The sequence below is a fragment of the Podarcis muralis genome, chromosome 4 (assembly GCF_964188315.1).
Source record: "Podarcis muralis chromosome 4, rPodMur119.hap1.1, whole genome shotgun sequence".
NCBI lineage: Eukaryota > Metazoa > Chordata > Lepidosauria > Squamata > Lacertidae > Podarcis > Podarcis muralis.
This window is the reverse complement of record NC_135658.1, coordinates 77,337,652-77,357,631: the sequence shown is the minus strand read 5'-3', so window position 1 is coordinate 77,357,631 and position 19,980 is coordinate 77,337,652. Positions and strand designations below refer to the sequence as shown.

General features: G+C 47.1%; 1 protein-coding gene across 6 annotated transcripts in view; it reads left to right on the top strand.

Moving 5' to 3' along the window:
* The first annotated feature begins 716 nt into the window (after positions 1–716).
* The window catches only part of TGFBRAP1 (transforming growth factor beta receptor associated protein 1), a 25,752-nt gene continuing 6,488 nt past the window's right edge, over positions 717–19,980 (top strand). Inside the window, exons 1-10 of one of the 6 annotated variants that reach the window (XM_077927617.1) lie at positions 717–883; positions 3,072–3,177; positions 5,036–5,737; positions 8,654–8,848; positions 10,732–10,886; positions 13,229–13,311; positions 15,876–16,217; positions 17,432–17,489; positions 18,604–18,747; positions 19,280–19,426. In XM_077927617.1, coding sequence (XP_077783743.1) covers positions 3,132–3,177; positions 5,036–5,737; positions 8,654–8,848; positions 10,732–10,886; positions 13,229–13,311; positions 15,876–16,217; positions 17,432–17,489; positions 18,604–18,747; positions 19,280–19,426 — 1,872 coding nt within the window. In that variant the 5' untranslated portion in view covers positions 717–883; positions 3,072–3,131. Of the gene's footprint in view, positions 1,134–3,071; positions 3,178–5,035; positions 5,738–8,653; positions 8,849–10,731; positions 10,887–13,228; positions 13,312–15,875; positions 16,218–17,431; positions 17,490–18,603; positions 18,748–19,279; positions 19,427–19,980 lie in introns of all 6 variants that reach the window. The other 5 variants (XM_077927616.1, XM_077927615.1, XM_077927619.1 and 2 more) reach the window with 5 other exon arrangements.

The following is a 19,980-nucleotide window of genomic DNA, read 5'->3' as shown; positions in this document are numbered from 1 at the left end:
AGGAGACTTTATTATTGGGTTGACTACTGAAGAAGAAGACTTCTGGGTTGACTGAATAAGAGGAAGACTTTATTATTGGGTTGACAGAAGGAGAAGAGGAGGAGGAGGAAGAAGACTTTGTTATTGGGTTGACTACTGAAGAAGAAGACTTATGGGTTGACTGAAGAAGAAGAAGAAGAAGAAGAAGAAGAAGAAGAAGAAGAAGAAGAAGAAGAAGAAGACTTTATTATTGGGTTGACTACTGAAGAAGACGACTTTATTATTGGGTTGGCTGGGTTGCCCCAGGCACTTCGGTCGGCTCCCAACCCATGAAAACACAATAGGGCACCCAACATTTAAAACTTCCCCATCCAGGGCTGCCTTCAGACGTCTTCTAAAAACCAGAGAGTTGTTTTATTTCCTTGAACACCCGTCTTTCCCCCTCCTCCCTTGTCCCTGGCAGCTGGAGGCACCTTTCGGGCAGGACCGCGGCCCGAGGAACATCCTTTTGGGAGCATCCCTCTCCTCCGGTCCAGCCTGGAATAGCTCCGTCGGTTAGAATGCGGCGCGGGGGGCGCCGAGCCCGCAGGTTCGATCCCCGTCGGGGGCAGCTGCGTCTCCCTGCCCCGCGGCAGGGGGTTGGACTAGATGTCCTTCCCGCCTCCCTCCCTCTCTCTGCGCCCTCCCTTCCAGCGGGAGGAGCCTCCGCCTGTCAGCCTCGCCTTGTGACCGGAAGGGCCGCGGCGCCGCCGCCGCCGCCGCCCCCGGAGGGAGAGACTCAGCTGCCGCTGGCTTCGCCACCGCGGCGGCGGGAGAGCCCCGGAGCAGCGCCGGCGGGGCCTGGAAGGAGGAGCGGGCTCGGCTCGCAGCGGAGGCCTCGGCGCGGACGGTCAACGGGGGCTGGGTAAAAAAAGACGCTACGCCCGCGCCTTCCTCGCCCCCCTCCTCCTTCCCGGCCCCTTCCCGGGTCTCCCCGCCTCTGCCTCGGTCCGGCACCCTTTGCTGGCAGGGGGTCAACCCCGCGCCCGCCCCGGGGTGGGCGTGGTGCCCTTGGGTGCTGGGGGTGTCGCTGCTGCTAGCCCAAGACTGCTCGCCTGGCCTGGTGCGCTGCTTGGTACAAAGCGCAGTTTCCCTTTCCGTATCTGGGAGGGTTAGTAAGTACTACTCGTGTGTAGCAAGTGGACGGGTTTTTTAAACTGGGGTGGGGGGTGGGGTAAAGGAAGGAGGGGTGAGGCTGGTGGGTAGTGGGCTGGGCTGGGTTGCAGCAGCCAAAGCTCCTCCCTGCATCTTGGTAAGAATGGTGCAGAGACACCATCTAAGTACCATTAGGCTCATGTATATTATATACGGTGTTTAGAAGGCAGCCCTGCATAGGGAAGTTTGTTAAATGTTTTAAATACGTTTGATGCACTGTTGTGTTTTCATTGGTTGGAAACAGACCAATATGTATATTTTTATAGGCTTGATAAACTTTGTGCAATTTACACAAATTTCTTAGCAATTCAGCTTCCCATTCTTACATTCTTGGCAGCAGAATAAGTACTGTGCATAAGGCAGCATAACTGCAGGGGGTGGAGGAAATCCCCCCCCCTCCAATTACCTGCTGCCTTATGCACAGTACTTATTCCGCTGCACGTTTCTTTCTTTACTTCGTTCTTACTATCTTCCCATTGCTTATACTTCAAGGTTTAGTCACGCTGGCCGCATGACCTGGAAAGCTGTCTGTGGACAAACGCCGGCTCCCTCGGCCTGAAAAGTGAGATGAGTGCCGCAACCCCATAGTCACCTTTGACTGGACTTAACCGTCCCGGGGTCCTTTACCTTTACCTTACTTCAAGGCGCTCTCTCTGTGTTTGTTTGGTTAGCTTTCAGCTAACCAGCTCAAGTTCTCACTAGGTATAGGGGCTGGGCTGGGCTGGGCTGATCGCCTCTGTGGAGTTTCAAAAAGTAATGACGGCCATATTCCGTGCCTAAGGTCAAGAACTGACCCGGCCTCCACACACAGGCTGCTTCTTCCTGACTCCCTTGGAGCAGGGACAGAATGGCAGTAGAAAAAAACACTGGTTGTAGGCAAGTTTAATGGAAGTCACACTGTCCCCAGAAGTTTGAGCAGTTCCACACTCTTCATAAGCAGCAGTGTTAGAAAGCCTTACAACATCACCTGCTGTTCTCTGGTGTGTCATGTTGTTGATGTCTTAATAGAGCGGGCACAGGTAATCTGTATAAAAGGAAGGTGCCATAGAGTCATTCTGGTTATCAAAATCCAGGCAGGAAGCACAGGTGTGTTGCATTTCACAATTGCAGGTGCACTACTGTGTCATTCGTGTGTTGCAATATTCAGTTGTGGATTGGCGTGGCTGAGCCTTCTGTTGTTGTATTTATTCTATGAACTCCTCTGCACTCGAGAGCACATTAGTCAGCCCAGAATACTCATCATTGTCATTTATTAGATTTGTGTGTCGCCTACTCGACAGCCTCTGTGCGTCTTGAAAATATGCAAAACCACGAATCCAAAGTTTTAAGGCATAATTTACGTGTAAGAAAACAACAATCTACAATGAGGCCTTGCATTCTAGAAAAATCTTAAGTAAATAAGTTTCCTTATAACAGTAGAATTAAAATCAGTAGAATTGAGAGAAAGGTGAGAAATCATATCACATGAAAACTATTATTGTTATACAGTGGTACCTTGGGTTAAGTACTTAATTCGCTCCGGAGGTCCGTTCTTAACCTGAAACTGTTCTTAACCTGAAGCACCACTTTAGCTAATGGGGCCTCCTGCTGCCGCCGCGCTGCCGGAGCACAATTTCTGTTCTCATCCTGAAGCAAAGTTCTTAACCCGAGGTACTATTTCTGGGTTAGCAGAGTCTGTAACCTGAAGCGTATGTAACTTGAAGTGTATGTAACCTGAGGTACCGCTGTACCTTGTACACCTCTGTTGTTATCGCCACACTTAATACACGGTTAAATAGCTACAACATGCAATGGGATGAAAACTGGCAATTGCTCAGCAAAACATCGGGGGAAAAGAGCTATGCTGGGGGAGAAAAAAGTCCTGCCTAGTGACTAGTCTTTCACCCTTTCCCCCACAGTGGCCAACAAGATGCTCCTAGCAAGCCCAGAGGCAAGATGGCAACCGGTGTTCTCAGCAAATGAAACTGAGGCACGCGCCTCTTAAAGCCACTGCTTATATCAGAGGTGGGGAACCTTTTTTCAGCCTGAGGGCTGCATTTTTTCTTGGGCTTCCTTGGGGGGGGGGGGCGTGTCTCGTGCCAGTGGTAGGCAGGTCCACAGGCAAAAGCAGGTGGAGCAACAGGTTAAATTCCAGCCACACACAAAAGCCAGAGGTGTCTACACCAACACACCTCTCCATTTCCCATCGAAGGAACGTGCCTGCACATCTCTCCATATAGGAAAGTGAAAGGCAGTTTGAGGGCTTTTCCCAGCCACGCAAAAGCATTCAATAAGAGGGTCAATGGAGGGGCATGGCTTGGGTATAAAGGAGAGTCCCCTGGGCCTGTGGTTCCCCACACTTCTTTTACACCACCTTGTAATATTTGTTGCATTTCTATCCCACCATTTCCTCCATGGAGCTCAAAGTGGCTTTCATTATTCTCTCCCCTCCTCATTTAATCCCCACCACAACCCTGCAAGGTAGGCTAGGCTGAGAGGTAGTGACTGGCCTAAGGCCACCCAGTGAGCTTCATGTCTGAGTGGAGAATCAAACCCTGGTCTCCTAGGCCCTAGTCCAACACTCTAACCACTGCAATATGTGTGGCAGAAGGAGAATATGATGCAGGTATTTTGAAGTCAGGTTACATGCCTCACATTCTGCTGAGCCACTGGGAGTGAGCTCTTAATTCCAAAAAGTATTCCCAACCCTTATGATGGCTTTAGGAAGTCAGAAAATCGGATAGCGGCACTGTTTAGGAGACAAAAAATTGGGAAGATCTAGAAGCCGTCTTGCTTTCTTGAAAGGTTTTGAGGGTATACTCGGTTTTATGTCAGGATTAAAGGGAAAGTGACTCCCTCGCAGCTGTGTGTACAGGTAATGTGAGTACAGTATTTCTGAAGCTGTGAAAGGAGAGGGGGAAGCCACATCTGTGCAGGGACACGGTCTCAGGGCACAGGAAGCCATATTGCAGTGTCTGGATTGGGGAATGCCTGGGGATGCCATGTGTGCTGCTTTGGAAAAAAGAAAGCAACAAAAGTGTACTAAATCAAAGAGAAGTGAATTACATACATCTTCCTAAAGCAGGGGTTCCCAAACTGGTCTGTGGATGACCAGGACCTGTGAGCTACATTCAGGTGGTTATTTGTATTTGTATTTTATTGTAAAGTACACCTACAACCTATGCACATTTAACTTGTGTGCATTTAGCTTTACGTGCTAATAATAATAATATTTTAAAAGGGGATGTGTGTGTGTGGAGGGGACTTTGGCAATCCCACCCACCATTGCATTGTGTTTTGACTATATGCAATGATGGCCTTATGCGCTGTTCCTGGAACATTACTCCCAAGTAAGTTGTGGGTCTGCTGTATTACAATTTGAATTCTATGGAATTCCAGATCCAAGAATTAAAAAGCAGTGGAAACAATTAAAAAATCATATAGCGTCTAGTACAGCACATTACAATTGCTGCAATGGGCAGAAAAATCTTTAGGTGCTCTGACAAGACACTCAACAGTTTTTAAAGTGGTCTGTGGTGGAAAAGGTTTCTTGGACAAACATACATGCAACCTCCATTCCCAGTAACCCAAGGGAGGTGCTTTTCTTCTTCCTGATGTCTGCCTGGAGCCGATAAAGTTATAGACTGCAGATTTTGAGCTGATCTGTGCCAGTCTGCTTGCCTTATATTAGCTTCAGGCTAGCCACATACGGAGACAAGTTAACAGATGTACCATTTCTAGTGTCGCGTTGGATAGGGCACCTGTTTACAGGTGCTGTTAACAAACTGAAGGTCTGGGTTGATTCCCTTTAAACCTTCTGTTTGTTCTCCCTGCTGCTTGGGTGTGGATAAAAATAAGCCTCTCTTCTCCTTTTCCGCGGCAGGCCATCTGGAAAGCGCGATGAGTGTCAAGGCCTTCAGGCTCGTCCCCGCGGTGGAGCGGGACTTGCTGATGGGCGACAAAGCTCGGATCAACATCGAATGCATCGAGTGCTGCGGGAAGAACCTGTATATTGGAACCAATGACTGTTCCATCTACTACTTCCTGCTGGAAGAAAAGAACTCGCCAGCTGAGAAAACGTCCTTTTCCGTCTCCAAACAGCTGCACAAATACCTGAGTTTTCGGAAGCCCGTGGGGGAGCTGAAAGCCGCGTCGGCGCTCAATAGGCTCCTGGTGCTTTGCGACAACACCATAACACTGATGAACATGATGAACTTGGAGCCCATCCCCACGGGGGCCAGGATCAAGGGAGCTACGATGTTCACGTTGAACGAGAACCCCATGAGCGGGGATCCTTTCTGCGTTGAGGTTTGTATCGTTTCGGTCAAGCGCAGGACCATCCAGCTCTTCTTGGTCTATGAGGACCGCGTTCAGATTGTGAAGGAGCTTCTCACCCCGGAGCAGCCTTGTGCCGTGGCTATAGACGGCCACTATTTATGCCTCGCTCTCACCACCCAGTACATTATTCTGAACTACGACACTGGCGTTTCCCAGGACCTCTTTCCTTACTCTAGCGAAGAGAGACGGCCCATTGTGAAAAGAGTAGGCAGGCAAGAATTCCTGTTGGCGGGACCTGGAGGATTAGGTAAGGTCGCAATGTTCTCTGCTTCCCGTTGGGAAGATTTTGGGTCTGTGCTTAGAAAGGGTTTGGTCCTCCCATGATATGTCAAATCTTGATCCATTTGTTCCTTGGTGCTGTGTTATCCGGTCTTAAAGGTAAAGGGACCCCTGACCATTAGGCTCAGTCATAGCCGACTCTGGGGTTGCGGCACTCATCTCACTTTATTGGCCAAGGGAGCCGGCGTACAGCTTCCGGGTCATGTGGACAGCATGACTAAGCCCCTTCTGGCAAACCAGAGCAGCGCACGGAAACGCCGTTTACCTTCCCGCCGGAGCGGTACCTATTTATCTACTTGCACTTTGACGTGCTTTCAAACTGCTAGGTTGGCAGTAACAGGGGCCAAGCAATGGGAGCTCACCCCGTTGCGGGGATTCGAGCCGCCGACCTTCTGATCAGCAAGTCCTAGGCTCTGTGGTTTAACCCACAGCGCCACCCGCATCCCTCCTATCCGGTCTTACCAATGCCTTATTTCTGTGCAACGAGCTGTAATCTCACAGCAGCAGAGCATGCAGACGACAAAAGAAATAAGGAAATAAAAAGCAAAAGCTTACATACTGTTGTGGACGCAGGGCTGGCGTGCTGCGTTTAAAGATGCCCAGCAAATGCTTATGACAATTGTGCAGGCACATCACAGGCAGCAGTTGTAATGTGAATGAATGCACTGAATTGGCAGGGTCAAAGGCTGCGTCCCGCCAGGCCTCTATTTTCTAACTTGAGAAAACGCCATAAAATCACAGTCTGGAGGGAGATGTGCTGCATATTGTACTAAAAGCCAATTGTGTGGAAAGGCCCCAAGACTCTAGCAACTGCTGATCAATCTTGTTTTGCTTTTTTTAAAAAGTAGCATATTGGAAAACACGAATGAGTAGTCTGATCTTGGAAATTCGTGCTTCCTTACAGCCTGATCCTAATCAGTGCTAGGCATGCTTGAACCCATTGAAATCAATGGGATTGGGTTTGCTTCACTCACTGTAGGATCAGGCTGTTAGTGGCATTCCACTAAAATTGAATTCTGATGTTTTTTGGCGTTTGGGTGCCTCCCGTGTCACTTACTTGACTTGTCCAATACAGGGCTTGAATTGTGCCAGGACCTTCCTACTGTAAAAAACAAACTAAGTAGTGCAGGGTAACTTTGTTAAGCCAACACTGGAGTCAATGGTGCTGCTTCAAGATTCAAACTGCATCCTCTGGGGGGAATCACAACCTCCTTGCTAATAGCTGTTTATTTTTTGTCCTGTTTTCTAACACGCTTGGATTCCTTTTGCAGGTTGTAGAATTAAGGTTGTTTTTGTAAAGCTGCTATCCGTAAGCATTTATGGCTCAGCCGTAGCTCAGTGTAAGACCCCCAGCTTTGCCTGAGATAAGGTGAATCCTACATGGCATAAATAGCTTGTTAAAGATGAGAGTCCGCTCTTGCTTTCCTTAATAAGTGGAGCCTTCTGTTCTTATGGAGAGGGCAGGTGGCTATTCGTTTCGGGAGGAAACATCTGTGTACTGTTGTTAGGCTTGATAGCACATGGAGCAATCCCTGAGTCCTAGATCCACAGGCTGCAGGAGAAACAGGGCAGAGGGGCCTCTCTACCAGTGAGCAAGATCTTTGCCAGCAGAGGGGCACGTCTACTGTGGAGAACCGCACTGTAGCTGTAGATAGTTCAGTGGGCATGTATCTACCACCTCGCCAGAGTGGTGCATGCTCTGGTTATCTCCCACTTGGACTACTGCAATGCTCTCTATGTGGGGCTACCTTTGAAGGTGACCCGGAAACTACAACTAATCCAGAATGCGGCAGCTAGACTGGTGACTGGGAGCGGCCGCCAAGACCACACAACACCGGTCTTGAAAGACCTACATTGGCTCCTAGTACATTTCCGAGCACAATTCAAAGTGTTTGTGCTGACCTTTAAAGCCCTAAACGGCGTCGGTCCAGTATGTCTGAAGGAGCGTCTCCACCCCCATCGTTCTACCCGGACACTGAGGTCCAGCACCGAGGGCCTTCTGGCGGTTCCCTCACTGCGAGAAGCCACGTTACAGGGAACCAGGCAGAGGGCCTTCTCAGTAGTGGTGCCCTCCCTGTGGAACGCCCTCCCACCAGATGTCAAAGAGAACAACAACTACCAGACTTTTAGAAGACATCTGAAGGCAGCCCTGTTTAGGGAAGCTTTTAATGTTTGGTGCATTACTGTATTTTAATATTTTGTTGGAAGCCGCCCAGAGTGGCTGGGGAAGCCCAGCCAGATGGGCAGGGTATAAATAATAAATTATTATTATTAAATTATTATACCACTGAACACTGGACCTTTCTTTCAAACAAATGTTCCACAAGGTGTCCGTTCCTTCTACTGTATGGTGAAGGACAGAACATCACTGATGACCAAACGGAAATGTCATGCAACGTTCTTTCTAACATTAAATGCAACTGAGACACCGAATGTCTGGTTGAAATCACCGTACGTACAACTGATTCTTGCACAATGACCGCTCACTCTTCAAAGCAGTGGGCGGGGTTTGCAACCTGGCACGGGCTTCCTGTGCCTGGGTGACACCCCCTTTGCTTACTGGCCATCACTTCACCCCCTCCCCACCTAGCCAATCAGCTGCCGGCTGGGTGTGGGGCGGAGTGAGAGCCAGGTAGGGCAGGCTCCAGCCGACCATCTCTCTCGTCAGTCTTCAGAGCATCACAACAGTCCGCACAACTGATTCTCACACAACCTATCCTTTTATCTATTTGTTTCTAAAACTCACTTGTGTGACGGAATGTTCCAAACTGGTTAACACAGTTTAAAAAGGTGTAGCTTTATGCAGATAACTGTGTAGAAGCTGGGTGATCAGTTGGTTGTCCGATCAGACTTCTAACTCATTGCTCCCTTTCTAAACCGGCAGGCATGTTTGCAACTGTTGACGGCATTTCCCAGCGTGCTCCTGTTCACTGGTCAGAAAACGTGGTTGGTGCTGCCCTCTGCTTTCCTTACGTAGTTGCACTGGACGAGGAGTTCATTACAGTGCATAGTATGCTAGACCAGCAGCAAAAACAAACACTACCCTTTAAGGATGGTCATATCCTGCAAGACTTTGAAGGTACCTAATTGTGTGTGTGTGGTGAAATACTTTGGGGGAGATCTAAGTGTTTTTCTTGCAGTCTTTAAAAAAAACATAAAAGGCAGGGACTGGCTCATGAGCAAACCACTGAACTGCTTTTCTTAAGCCAAGGATGAAGAACCTGTGGTCCTCCAATGTTTTTGAACTCCCAACAGGCCCCAACCAGCATGGCCAGTTGTCAAGGATGATGGGAGCTGTGGTCCATCAGCAATGTGGTTCCCCATCTTAGTCCTCAGCATTTCTCACTCAAATAATTAAGTATTGTATTACATTCCCAGGTTATCCATACTGCTCGGCCTACGTGTGGTGTAGTGGTTAAGAGAGGTAGACTCGTAATCTGGTGAACCGGGTTCGATTCCCTGCTCCTCCACATGCAGCTGCTGGGTGACCTTGGGCCAGTCACACTTCTCTGAAGTCTTTCAGCCTCACTCACTTCACAGAGTGTTTGTTGTGGGGGAGGAAGGGAAAGGAGAATGTTAGCCGCTTTGAGACTCCTTCGGGTAGTGATAAAGGGGGATATCAAACCCAAACTCTTCTACTCTTCTTCTACGTGTAGCCGCAAAACATGCCCTAAGGAGCTAATGAGCTGAATGGCTTTTATTGTGTATTCTCAGGACTGATCACACTCTTAAGGAAAGGGCGTATAATCTGTGACTCTCTAGGTGTTGCTACACATCAACGCCGACATTTAGCCATGCTAGGGTTGATGGAAGTTGGAGTTCCTCATCCATGTTCTGAGGAACGATCATGCTCTGGATTTCTAAGGAAACCCACACTTCGAATGTGCATACAGTGATTGAAAAATGCACATATGGGTAAACCCCCAAAAGGGGTCGCTTTCCAGGTCATTGTGCGTGTCAACCTGTCGTGTCCCCGCCTAGTTCCTCCCCCTTCTTGGGCCAAAATTGGCGCACATGTTGGCACATTCGTGTGTCACTTGGACGTACACAAAATGGCCGCTGGCTGTAAATAGCTGGTTGATTCAAGAGGGTGCACTTCCTATAATAAGGCTCTGTTGTCCAACGTGAAAGATATTTATTGCCATCGGACACAACATATCTCTCCTGTGGGGGTGACATGGAAGTACTTCCTACGGAAGATCGTAGAGACTCAAAAAATAAAGCGGTTGACAGCGTTTGTTTGGCACTTTTGGAAAGCATGAGCATGATTTGAGATTGTGCAAGTGCAGCACTCTTAATGTTGTTTGTACAAGTGTTGCTTCAAGCTCCTTTTTATGTGGAAATACAACTGGCATATTCTAAAAATAAACTGGCAGACACTAGCTAAACCGAACTGATGTGGAGTTTCATTTCTTCATTTTAAAATGGAGGAAGAAAACGTGTTTGTAGAACCATCAGCGACCATTTGTGTACTTGTAACTTAAATCCATGTTCCATCACTAAAATGTCAGCAAAGATACTTGATCCCAATGGTAACTACATTTTTGCAAGGCCAGGTGCTGCCTTCCTAACTTCGCCATTATCTGATATATTGCTGTGTTTGCATTGCGCTGGATTTGCAATAATAATAATAATAATAATAATAATAATAATAATAATAATAATAAATATATTTATTTATATCCCGCCCTCCCCAGCCGAAGCCGGGCTCAGAGTGGCTACCAACAATAAAAGTAACACAGTTTACATAAAATCACAATCAATTAATTGAAATGCATTCTAAAATCAATTCATTCTAAAATCAATTCAAAATCAAATTTCCTCCTCAAAATGTATTTCCTCTTTAAGTTGCATTTAGTTTATGCATCTCGGTGACTTTTCTATATATATTTTGTTTTTGTTTTTTTAAGTCATTTGCGATCATGTAAAATGGACATCTTCTTTTCATTCTTTTCCCCCCAGGCAGAGTAATTGTGGCTACCACCAAAGGGGTCTATATCTTGGTCCCACTACCTCTGGAAACACAGATTCAGGATCTGTTGGCCAGCCACAGAGTCGAAGAGGCATTAGTCTTAGCAAAGGGAGCCCGAAGAAATATTCCGAAAGAGAAATTTCAGGTCTGTTGGTATTTTTTGAATGCATCTGGGCATGTGAAGGCAAGCAGAATTGCAAGCAAGCTTTGAAAAGCTGGAAGTCTTATTTTGAAGTATCTAGAAACTGGAGCCATTTACATGCTGGTATCGCAAGAGAGAGAGAGCGCCATTCTTAGAGCTGCTTCCAGGATGCCGTCTTTAAGCTATGAGATATTAGGAAGCTGTAGCGCTTAGTTGGATTGGGTGTATTGAGAGTTAAGATTGTTCCGTTTTCTGAGTGATGAACATCCCTGTAATCATTTGCAACTGGAATAAAAAGGCCGTGTGCCACCTTTTGAGCTGACTAACTTTAATCTTAAACTATTTCTTGTGGAAAAGCAAGTTTCATTTACTTCAACAGAAGTAAAGAGCCAGTGTGGTGTAGTGGTTAGGAGCAGTGGACTCGTAATCTGGTGAACCGGGTTCGCTTCCCCGCTCCTCCACATGCAGCTGCTGGGTGACCTTGGGCTAGTCACACTTCTCTGAAGTCTCTCAGCCCCACTCACCTCACAGATTGTTTGTTGTGGGGGAGGAAGGGAAAGGAGAATGGTAGCCGCTTTGAGACTCCTTCAGGTAGTGATAAAGCGGGATATCAAATCCAAACTCTTCTTCTCCTTCTTCAACAGATCTTGCTTCCAGGCGGAAGTAGTAGTTTAGCAAGCGTAAAAGGTGGTGACAGGCATTGTGGAATGTAAATATCCGTGTTCGTTGGCATCCTTATCTCTTTGTTGCATCTCTGAGGGTGGGAGTAACTCACATAGGCACTGTGATCATAAGCATTGGGCTAGGACCTGGGAAATCAGGGTTCAAATTCCCACTCAGCCATGAAATCCATGGTCGACTCTGGGGCAGTTGAAATATTTTGGCCTAACCTCCCTCACAGGGGTGTTGTGAAGATAAAACGGGGGAAAGAGAAGATGCACAATACCACCTCAAGCTCCTTGGAAGGCGAGGTGGGCTATAAATAAAATAAATGGATTAGATCTTCTCTTAGGTATTATGCTGTACCAGCTCTCTGAAACAATTTATGCTTTCTTGGATCTAGCATCACCGCTCGAACTTTCTTGACCCAGCAGCCCTTCATAAAGTCTACCCAAGGGTGGGGGGCTTCGCAGTCTCCCCACCCACTCACCTTCTCGTTTTGCTTTCAAATCACATTAGCTTGAACTCTCTTCAGATGAATGACTTGACTCTACTACCAGAGCTTATTTAATGTCCATGGATCCCCCCCCCCCGTGTAATTTTGTATTGCTTGAGGCTAGATAAATTTAATTAAATTACAGGAAAGTTTAGAAGACAAATTAAAACATCAGATTCTTTTCACCGTAGAGCATTATTTCATTAGCCACAGTTGAGTCCTCTTGTTTCATCTCCTTTCGCTTTGTGCCAGCGCTCGTCTTCACATGTTTTTGTATATTTATTGCTGGTGCATTTATATCTCAGCCTTCTTCCAAGGAGCTTGAGGCACCGTTACGTGATTTTCCACAGACACTCTCTCACTCTGTCTCTCACACATACACACCCTTTTGTGCTTGCAGTGGTCCTGCGAGGAAGTTTAGTCTGAGAATGATTGTTCCAAGGTCCAGGTGCATCGCAGGAGAGCGCTTTGGAAAGATTGCAATAGGTCTAGGATACACTATGAGCTTGCCAGGTTTAGCTTCTGCTCAAATCAGTGAAAGGAGGGAACAGGTGAAAATAGGTGCGCTACTTGTGGATTTTGAAAACATTGCATCTCGATTCAAAGTAGTTGGCTTGTAGACTGTTCTATGCTGGCTTCGGGTATGAAAACTGTTTGGGACAGTTTCCACATCTGAGAGAGCATGCAACCCAGTTGCAACTTGCACGTACGTGCATTTTGCGGTGTGCACATTACATTGCTACTTTGTATGCACACAATCCACATGTTCTTATGCTGTTTCCTTCATGGGATTGATCAACTCTGTGGGAATCTCATTGACTTGGAAGTTCCTGTAGGTTCACAGCTCAAACATTGCTGGAGTCATCTGGAGAAGTTTCTCATGTGTGCTTCTTTCTCTGTTGCAACTGGCACCCTTTCGCAGTCCCCAGAGGACCTGCCGGGAAGCTGATAGCTAGATAGCTATGCTTCGTAGTCTCAGGGTGGACTTGCAGCCTTACCCAACTCTCTGATTCTCCATATTGTGAAAGTCGTACAAATTGCATGCAGTTATGAGCTTTAAATCAAGTCAGATTCTGGCTTAGTCCTCGTTTCAGCATGGCACAACTAGTGTATGAGCCACGCTATATATATTTTTCTTTCATCGGTTTCCTAAACGGGTGGTATTTTCCCCTCTTTGTTTCCCATTTAGGTTATGTACAAACGAATCTTGCAGCAAGCGGGATTTATACAGTTTGCACAGCTTCAGTTCCTAGAAGCAAAAGAACTCTTCAGGTAATCCCTCATGTGGGGCGAAGAACACATTTTGAGTGTTACTCGGCAACCGATTGGATCCTTGTGCTTGGGTTTAAAGGCTTCCGAGTTCTGAAATATTGTCATGAGGCAGGACTGAAACACTTAGAAGGCAAAAGATTTAGGATCGCGGACCAAAGCAAATTTGGGGTTGCTCTTTTTTGATTCAGTAGTGGCTGATGAGTGACGAAACTCTCTGACGTGTTCCCAAGTCCTCCTGGTTGCTGTATACTGAAACTGTTAAAAGGCCATGAGATAGTGCTCGTCTGTTCTGCCCACAGGCCCCTGTCTTGCTTGCATCTAGGCAACAGCTGACGTACCAGGTTTGATTTTGAATCAGCTGGGTGTTTGCAACAATTGCCTTGGCTTTCCCCTTAATATTGGTACAGTGGTACCTCGGGTTAAGAACTTAATTTGTTCTGGAGGTCCGTTCTTAACCTGAAGCTGTTCTTAACCTGAAGCACCACTTTAGCTAATGTGGCCTGCCGCTGCTGTGCAATTTCTGTTCTCATCCTGAAGCAAAGTTCTTAACCCGAGGTACTATTTCTGGGTTAGCGGAGTCTGTAACCTGAAGCGTCTGTAACCTGAAGCGTCTGTAACCCCAGGAACCACTATATAGGCATTCTGACGGGTACTGTGTGTGTATGCGTGCTGGCAAACTGCATAGCTTCTGGGAACTGAGCTTTTCAGTTTGCTGTTGCACATACAACGGAAGCGATGGTAAATATGGAAATAGAGTTCTGTTTGTAACATAGCTTAGATCTGGGATTACCAACACAGCACCCACAGGCACCATGACACCCACTGGCTCTTGGGCACCCTCCAAAACCCCCTGCCTGCCCTAAAGTTTCTGAGCACAATTCAAAGTGTTGGTGCTGACCTTGAAAGCCCTAAACGGCTTCGGCCCAGTATACCTGAAGGAGCGTCTCCACCCCCATCGTTCAGCCTGGACACTGAGGTCCAGCTCCGAGGGCCTTCTGGCGGTTCCCTCCCTGCGAGAAGTGAAGTTACAGGGAACCAGGCAGAGGGCCTTGCCTTGTGGAACACCCTCCCGCCAGATCTTAAGGAAATAAACAACTATCTGACTTTTAGAAGACACCTGAAGGCAGCCCTGTTTACGGAAGTTTTTAATGTTTGATGTTTTATCATGTTTTTAATATTCTGTTGGGAGCCGCCTCAAGTGGCTGGGGAGGCCCAGCCAGATGGGCAAGGTATAAATCAATCAATCCATCAATCAACCAACCGATCTATCTTTTGTGGTGTGCATTAATTCCCTTGGCTTCCCGTGGAGCTGCCCTCTGCCATTCCCCACATGAGCTGCAGGCATTTAAACGAAGGGAAGAGGGCAGGGCAGCTGCAGCCTTGCTTTCCAGGATGCCAACATTCCTACTTGCCCCTCAGGAAAGGGAAACCAGGAAGAAAAAGAAGAAAAGAGTAGGACCCTGCCTTATAAGTGAGAATGAGGTGGCAGGAGAAGTCTGGAGCTTCTGGTGCAGGGGAAACAACCTGGAGCATCGATGGAGGGAGAGAGGGTTTTCCCTCATAAGTCACCCACTTGGGGTGCCCAATCGTGGGTCCTAGTGGGACACTAGGAGGGGGCTTGCAGTGCTTTAACCCTTTGCCCCCTGCTTCGGTTCTGATCTAGATTTCTTAATGCTAAGTTATGGGCAGCTGTAACAAGTGTTATTATTTATCAATTTGTATACTTGGTCTCAGGGTGGTTACAACAGAAAATCACAAAATAAAAACACAAAATACATAATAAAAACAAAAAACAACCCAATAACTGCCCCCCAAACACATTTTTAAAGGGTATCAGATGTCAAATCAGTCAAAGGCCTAGTTGAGAGGGAACGTTTTTGCTCCGTGGGGAGAGCATTCCACAGACGGGGAGCCAGTGCAGAAAAGGCCCCATTCTCGTGTTGCCACCTTCCAGATCTCACAAGGAGCTGCCACACGAAGAAGGGCTTCCGAAGATGGTCTCAGGGGTAGGTTCATATGGAAAGAGGTGGTATGGCGTGGTCCTGAGCCATTTAAGGCTTTATAGGTCAAAATCAGCACTTTGAATTGGGCCTGGAAACTAACTGGTAGCCAGTACAGTTGGACCAGGATCGGTGTAACGTGCTCAAACCGTCTTGCTCTGGTGAGCAACCTAGCTGCTGAATTCTGCACTGCTTGAAGTATGTACAGTGGTACCTCGGGATGCGAACGGTATCCGTTCCGGAGCCCCGTTTGCATCCTGAATAGAGCGTAAGACATGACTGCGCGTCTGTGGCTGCATTTTGCTGCTTCTGTGCATGCGCGTGACGTCATTTTGACCATCTGCGCATGCGTGAGTGGCGAAACCTGGAAGCAATGCGCTCCGTTACTTCCGGGTCACCGCGGAGCACAACCCGAAAATACTTATCATGAAGCATATTTATCCCAAGGTATGACTGTACCAAGCTAAGTGTCCTCTGTGTGTGTGTGCGCGCGCGCATGCGCATACTCCTCTGTATACTTTCCCCTTTCTTTTTGCTTCATTTAGTTTGACACTGTAATTGCAGAGGCGGCCAGCTGGACGTCCGGGAGCTGATCTCTCTCTACCCCTTCCTGCTGCCTTCCTCCTCTTCCTTCATGCGGACTCACCCTCCCCTCCACGAATATGCGGACTTGAACCAGCTGACGCAGGGGGACCAGGAGAAGATGGCCAAGTGCAAGCAGTTCCTCATGAGCTACCTGAACGAAGTGCGCAGCACCGACGTGGCCAATGGCTACAAGGAGGACGTGGACACCGCGCTGCTCAAGCTCTACGCAGAGTCTGGTCACGAAAGCCTTCTAGATCTGCTGGTCTCCGAGAATTTCTGCCTTCTTGCGGATAGCGCCGCGTGGTTGGAAAAGCACAAAAAGTAAGCCTCTGGGTGACATTTCCTAACCCCCAGTAGAGCTCAAAGTGAAAGGAGAAATGCCCAGTCACTACCCTAATTATTTTCTGGGTTTTTGTTTTTTTAAAATATCTTTTAACTAGATGCCCATGTTCCATTTTGAATGATGTGAGGCCTCCAGTGAGCAACTAATTTTTATCCATAACCGTTTTTAATTTTAAAAATGCAAGCAGCAAAATAGCGTTCTAAGTCCCCTAGTGCCAACTCCCGAGACTACCGTGTGTGTGTAAGATTATTTAATATTGTTTGTTGAAAAAAGGGATTTTAGAGCGGCTTGCAAAAGATGGTACCTGCCCTCAGGGTGTTGGTCCAAAAAGTCATGGCACGTGAGGAAAAACGGAATGGGAGGGAGGAGGGAAAAGCAAGCTCAGGCACAATACACATTCGTAGTGCTTTTTTTCTGGAGGTGCTCCAGGGTAGGCAGTACTGGCACCTGATTTTCTCTCAAAGAAAAGCACTGGTTAAAAGTGTGGCAACTTCCATGGTGAGTCCTGGCACCGTTTTTCTCAAAGAAAAGCACTGCACATTCCTAAAATAAACATTTTTTCCTCATAACCCCAAAGTGACTTCCCCTTTTTGCCTTTTAGCATCAGCATAGCTCGAAAAGAGAGCCCAACTTTCGAGAAATGTTCCTTTTCTTCCGAAGGATCTTGAGTCACCCACATAAGAACTGTTAGCTGTTGTGTAACTGTGGCATCTGAATGCAGCCGTGCTTGTTGCGTAACTGTAGGAGCCTGAACTTTATGGCTGAGCAAGGGTTTGAAGGACCGCCTATGTCAGTCCTTCCCACTGACTTGTTCCTGCTTCAGCTGAGAAGAGGGCAGAAGGCTATCGGACTCTCTTCCAAGTGAACGCGAGAACAGCCTGATGAATCAGGCCAGTGGCCCACCTGGTCCTGGTGTGCGTGCTCTTCAGATGCTGGCTGTGTTGTGTTCTGGAATCAGGGCTACAACCTCACCCCAAAGTAGCAGATAGGAGGGAGAAATGCGACCTCCTTCACATGTAAAGTGGGAATAAATAGACCCAGCTCACAGAAACTTTGCAAGAATTAATCCAATCCAATCGGTCTTTATTACGACCACAAATCAGGCTCAATAATTAAACCATTAAGCCCGTTTATCACATAGAATGCCAAATACTCATTTGCCTTTTTTTAAACAATACTGCTTCTTACACAGGTTCTTCGCGCTTGGACTCCTGTATCACGCAAACGGTCAAGACGCAGCGGCACTACAGGTTAGAGCGCAACCGTGTCTCCAAGGGAATCAAAGCAACACGTAAACCTTTCATGGCGAACCAAAACGTTTCAACTCATGTTTCCTTTCCCGTTCTGGCCATTAGGCAATTGTCATGCATGTTCGTGCATTTAAAGCTATTGTTGTTGCTCTCCAGGTAGAGAGCTGAGCTGATGAAAGGAGAACAGAATTCCTGGTGTCTCTGTGTTGCTCCCTTTTTCTTGTTACCTTTCAGCTCTTTCAGCATATCTGGGCAACAGGGTGGCGGCAGCCTGGTGGCAATATCAGTTGAAGGTCAGGCACGCTATTCAGGTGGCTGGTCACCCACCATCCCAGCCAGGTGTATCATCTAGTTGTCCCCTGGCTTCTGTCTCTATTCCTTGTCCAGACATTCTGGACATTTCTGTAGACATTTTTGGTTTGCCTATCTTGCAGCAGTAAAAACAAAGTGCTTATTGTATGAGGTTAAAACCACAATAGCTCATCTAAGATCAGCTCAGGACAAGTCCCTCTTGCCTCTCTGCAGGTGGGGGAAGGTTCATAAGTCAGTGTGAAATAGTAGCTACCTAATTTTAATCCGCTTTGGAGTGCTTGTGGTCACCCTGAGATCTTTGCACTTACAGGCCAAAACATTAGAAGCTGGGAGCAGGTTCACTTATTAAGAACCGGGTAGAATGCAGCCTGTGTTCTGTGAATAAAAGGGGGTAGAGAGATTTGTACATACAAAAAGAAAGAAGGCAGGCAATGATTTGGAGTGTAGACAGGGAAGATCACATCGGGGAGATGGCACAGCATGGGTAAGCGTGCCCAATTGTTGCCAGGATGATGGGCAGGGAAGGATTTTGACACGGGGTCCCCTTTTTGGTGGCAGCCCTGTGTCGAATGTTTACTTTTGCTCTAGGAGTCCAGCGCAGAGGCAAGGGGAAAGACCTGCACTTTGCACCCGTGCTCAGCTCCTGTTGGTGCTGTTACACAAGTCTTTGGCATCGGTGTGCTAAGTCTGTTGGTTTGGGTAAATTTATATTAACTAACAGCCTGAAAAAAAATAACAGCTGGCTTTATTGCCATGGGATTGAGCCTGAACCTGATTGTTTCGTGCTTCTTTTCGGCTTCAGTTATGGGTGAAAATCGTTAACGGTGACATCCAGGACTCAACACGCACAGATCTTTACGAGTATATAGTCGACTTCCTTACGTCCTGCGCAGACCATGAATTGGTGTGGAAGTATGCAGAGTGGGTCCTGCAGCGAAGCGAAGAGGTTTGTGGCTGGGTATTTGTGGGGTGAGGTTTTTGAAATTGCTGTTGCTTGGGATATTTGAGTATCATAGACTCGTAGCATCGGCAGGGACCCCAAGAGTCATCTAGTCCAACCCCTAGGTAGGTGTGCCATCCATATTGGTTGTCGAAACCTTCCAGGTCTAACAAATCTGTATTTCTTAATGTCATCCACTCCCGGATCCAGGTGAGATGGGCCGCCTCATGATATAATTTCAAATTAAAAAAATATTTTAAAGAGAGAGGCAGCAGCACAGCTGTGTGCCCCCCCTTAATCCTGTATAAAGTGAATATTGTGCATTCCCTCCCTCAAACATCCGTTGTTGCACCCTGCCAACTTGTGTCATGTTTTCATCAATTTTATTAGCACTAGAAAAGGTCAGATATTTTCAGTCTCTTTTAACAAGTATGAGGCAACAGGAATTGATAACCTGGCACCAGAGACTTGTGTGTGGCGTCAGCCATTTATGTAAACTTTGCAAATCTTAATATTTTTTTAATGCATCTTGCTTTAGGTTGGTGTGTACATCTTCACTAGAAGACCCTTGGAAGAAGAACAGAAGAACAGCTTTAATCCAGACGACGTCATCAGCTGCCTTAACAAATATCCCGTATCACTAGTAAAATATCTAGAGTTCTTGGTTCTAGAAAGAAGAGTGAAAGTAAGTGGCGATAGTTGGATCCGGTAGCATAAAAACTGGTGTGCGTCTGTTGCGATGTTCAGTTTATGCCTGAAGCTCAAAAATAAATCCAGGTTGTTCTTTTAGTTCTCTAGATTGCTGCAGGGCAACCATGGTAACTTGCAGCTTTAAACTACTTCTCCTATTGCATTCTGCTTGCTTATTGAGACTCTAAGTAGGCCCATTACCAAGCTGGATAATTTAACACCAGGAGGTAATTATGGCACAAAGTACACACATAAGGTGACCCTTTTGCTTATCTATGGGAGCAACGGAAAAACAAGAATTGCCCTTTACATTAGTTGCTCTTGGAAGCCCAGTTCTGTTTACTGTTGCAGCGTAAGCAGAGGAGGAAATGCCTCCTATAGAATCCTGCTCCCTTCTCTGGCTGCTTTTGAGCAGCCCTAAATGTGTGTGTCCCCCACACCTAATCCCAGAAAGGTGCTCTTGGGCAGCTTCTAAGGCAAAGGTACAATGTCCCTTTACACCAGGCGTAGGCAAAGTCAGCCCTCCAGATATTTTGGGACTACAGCTCC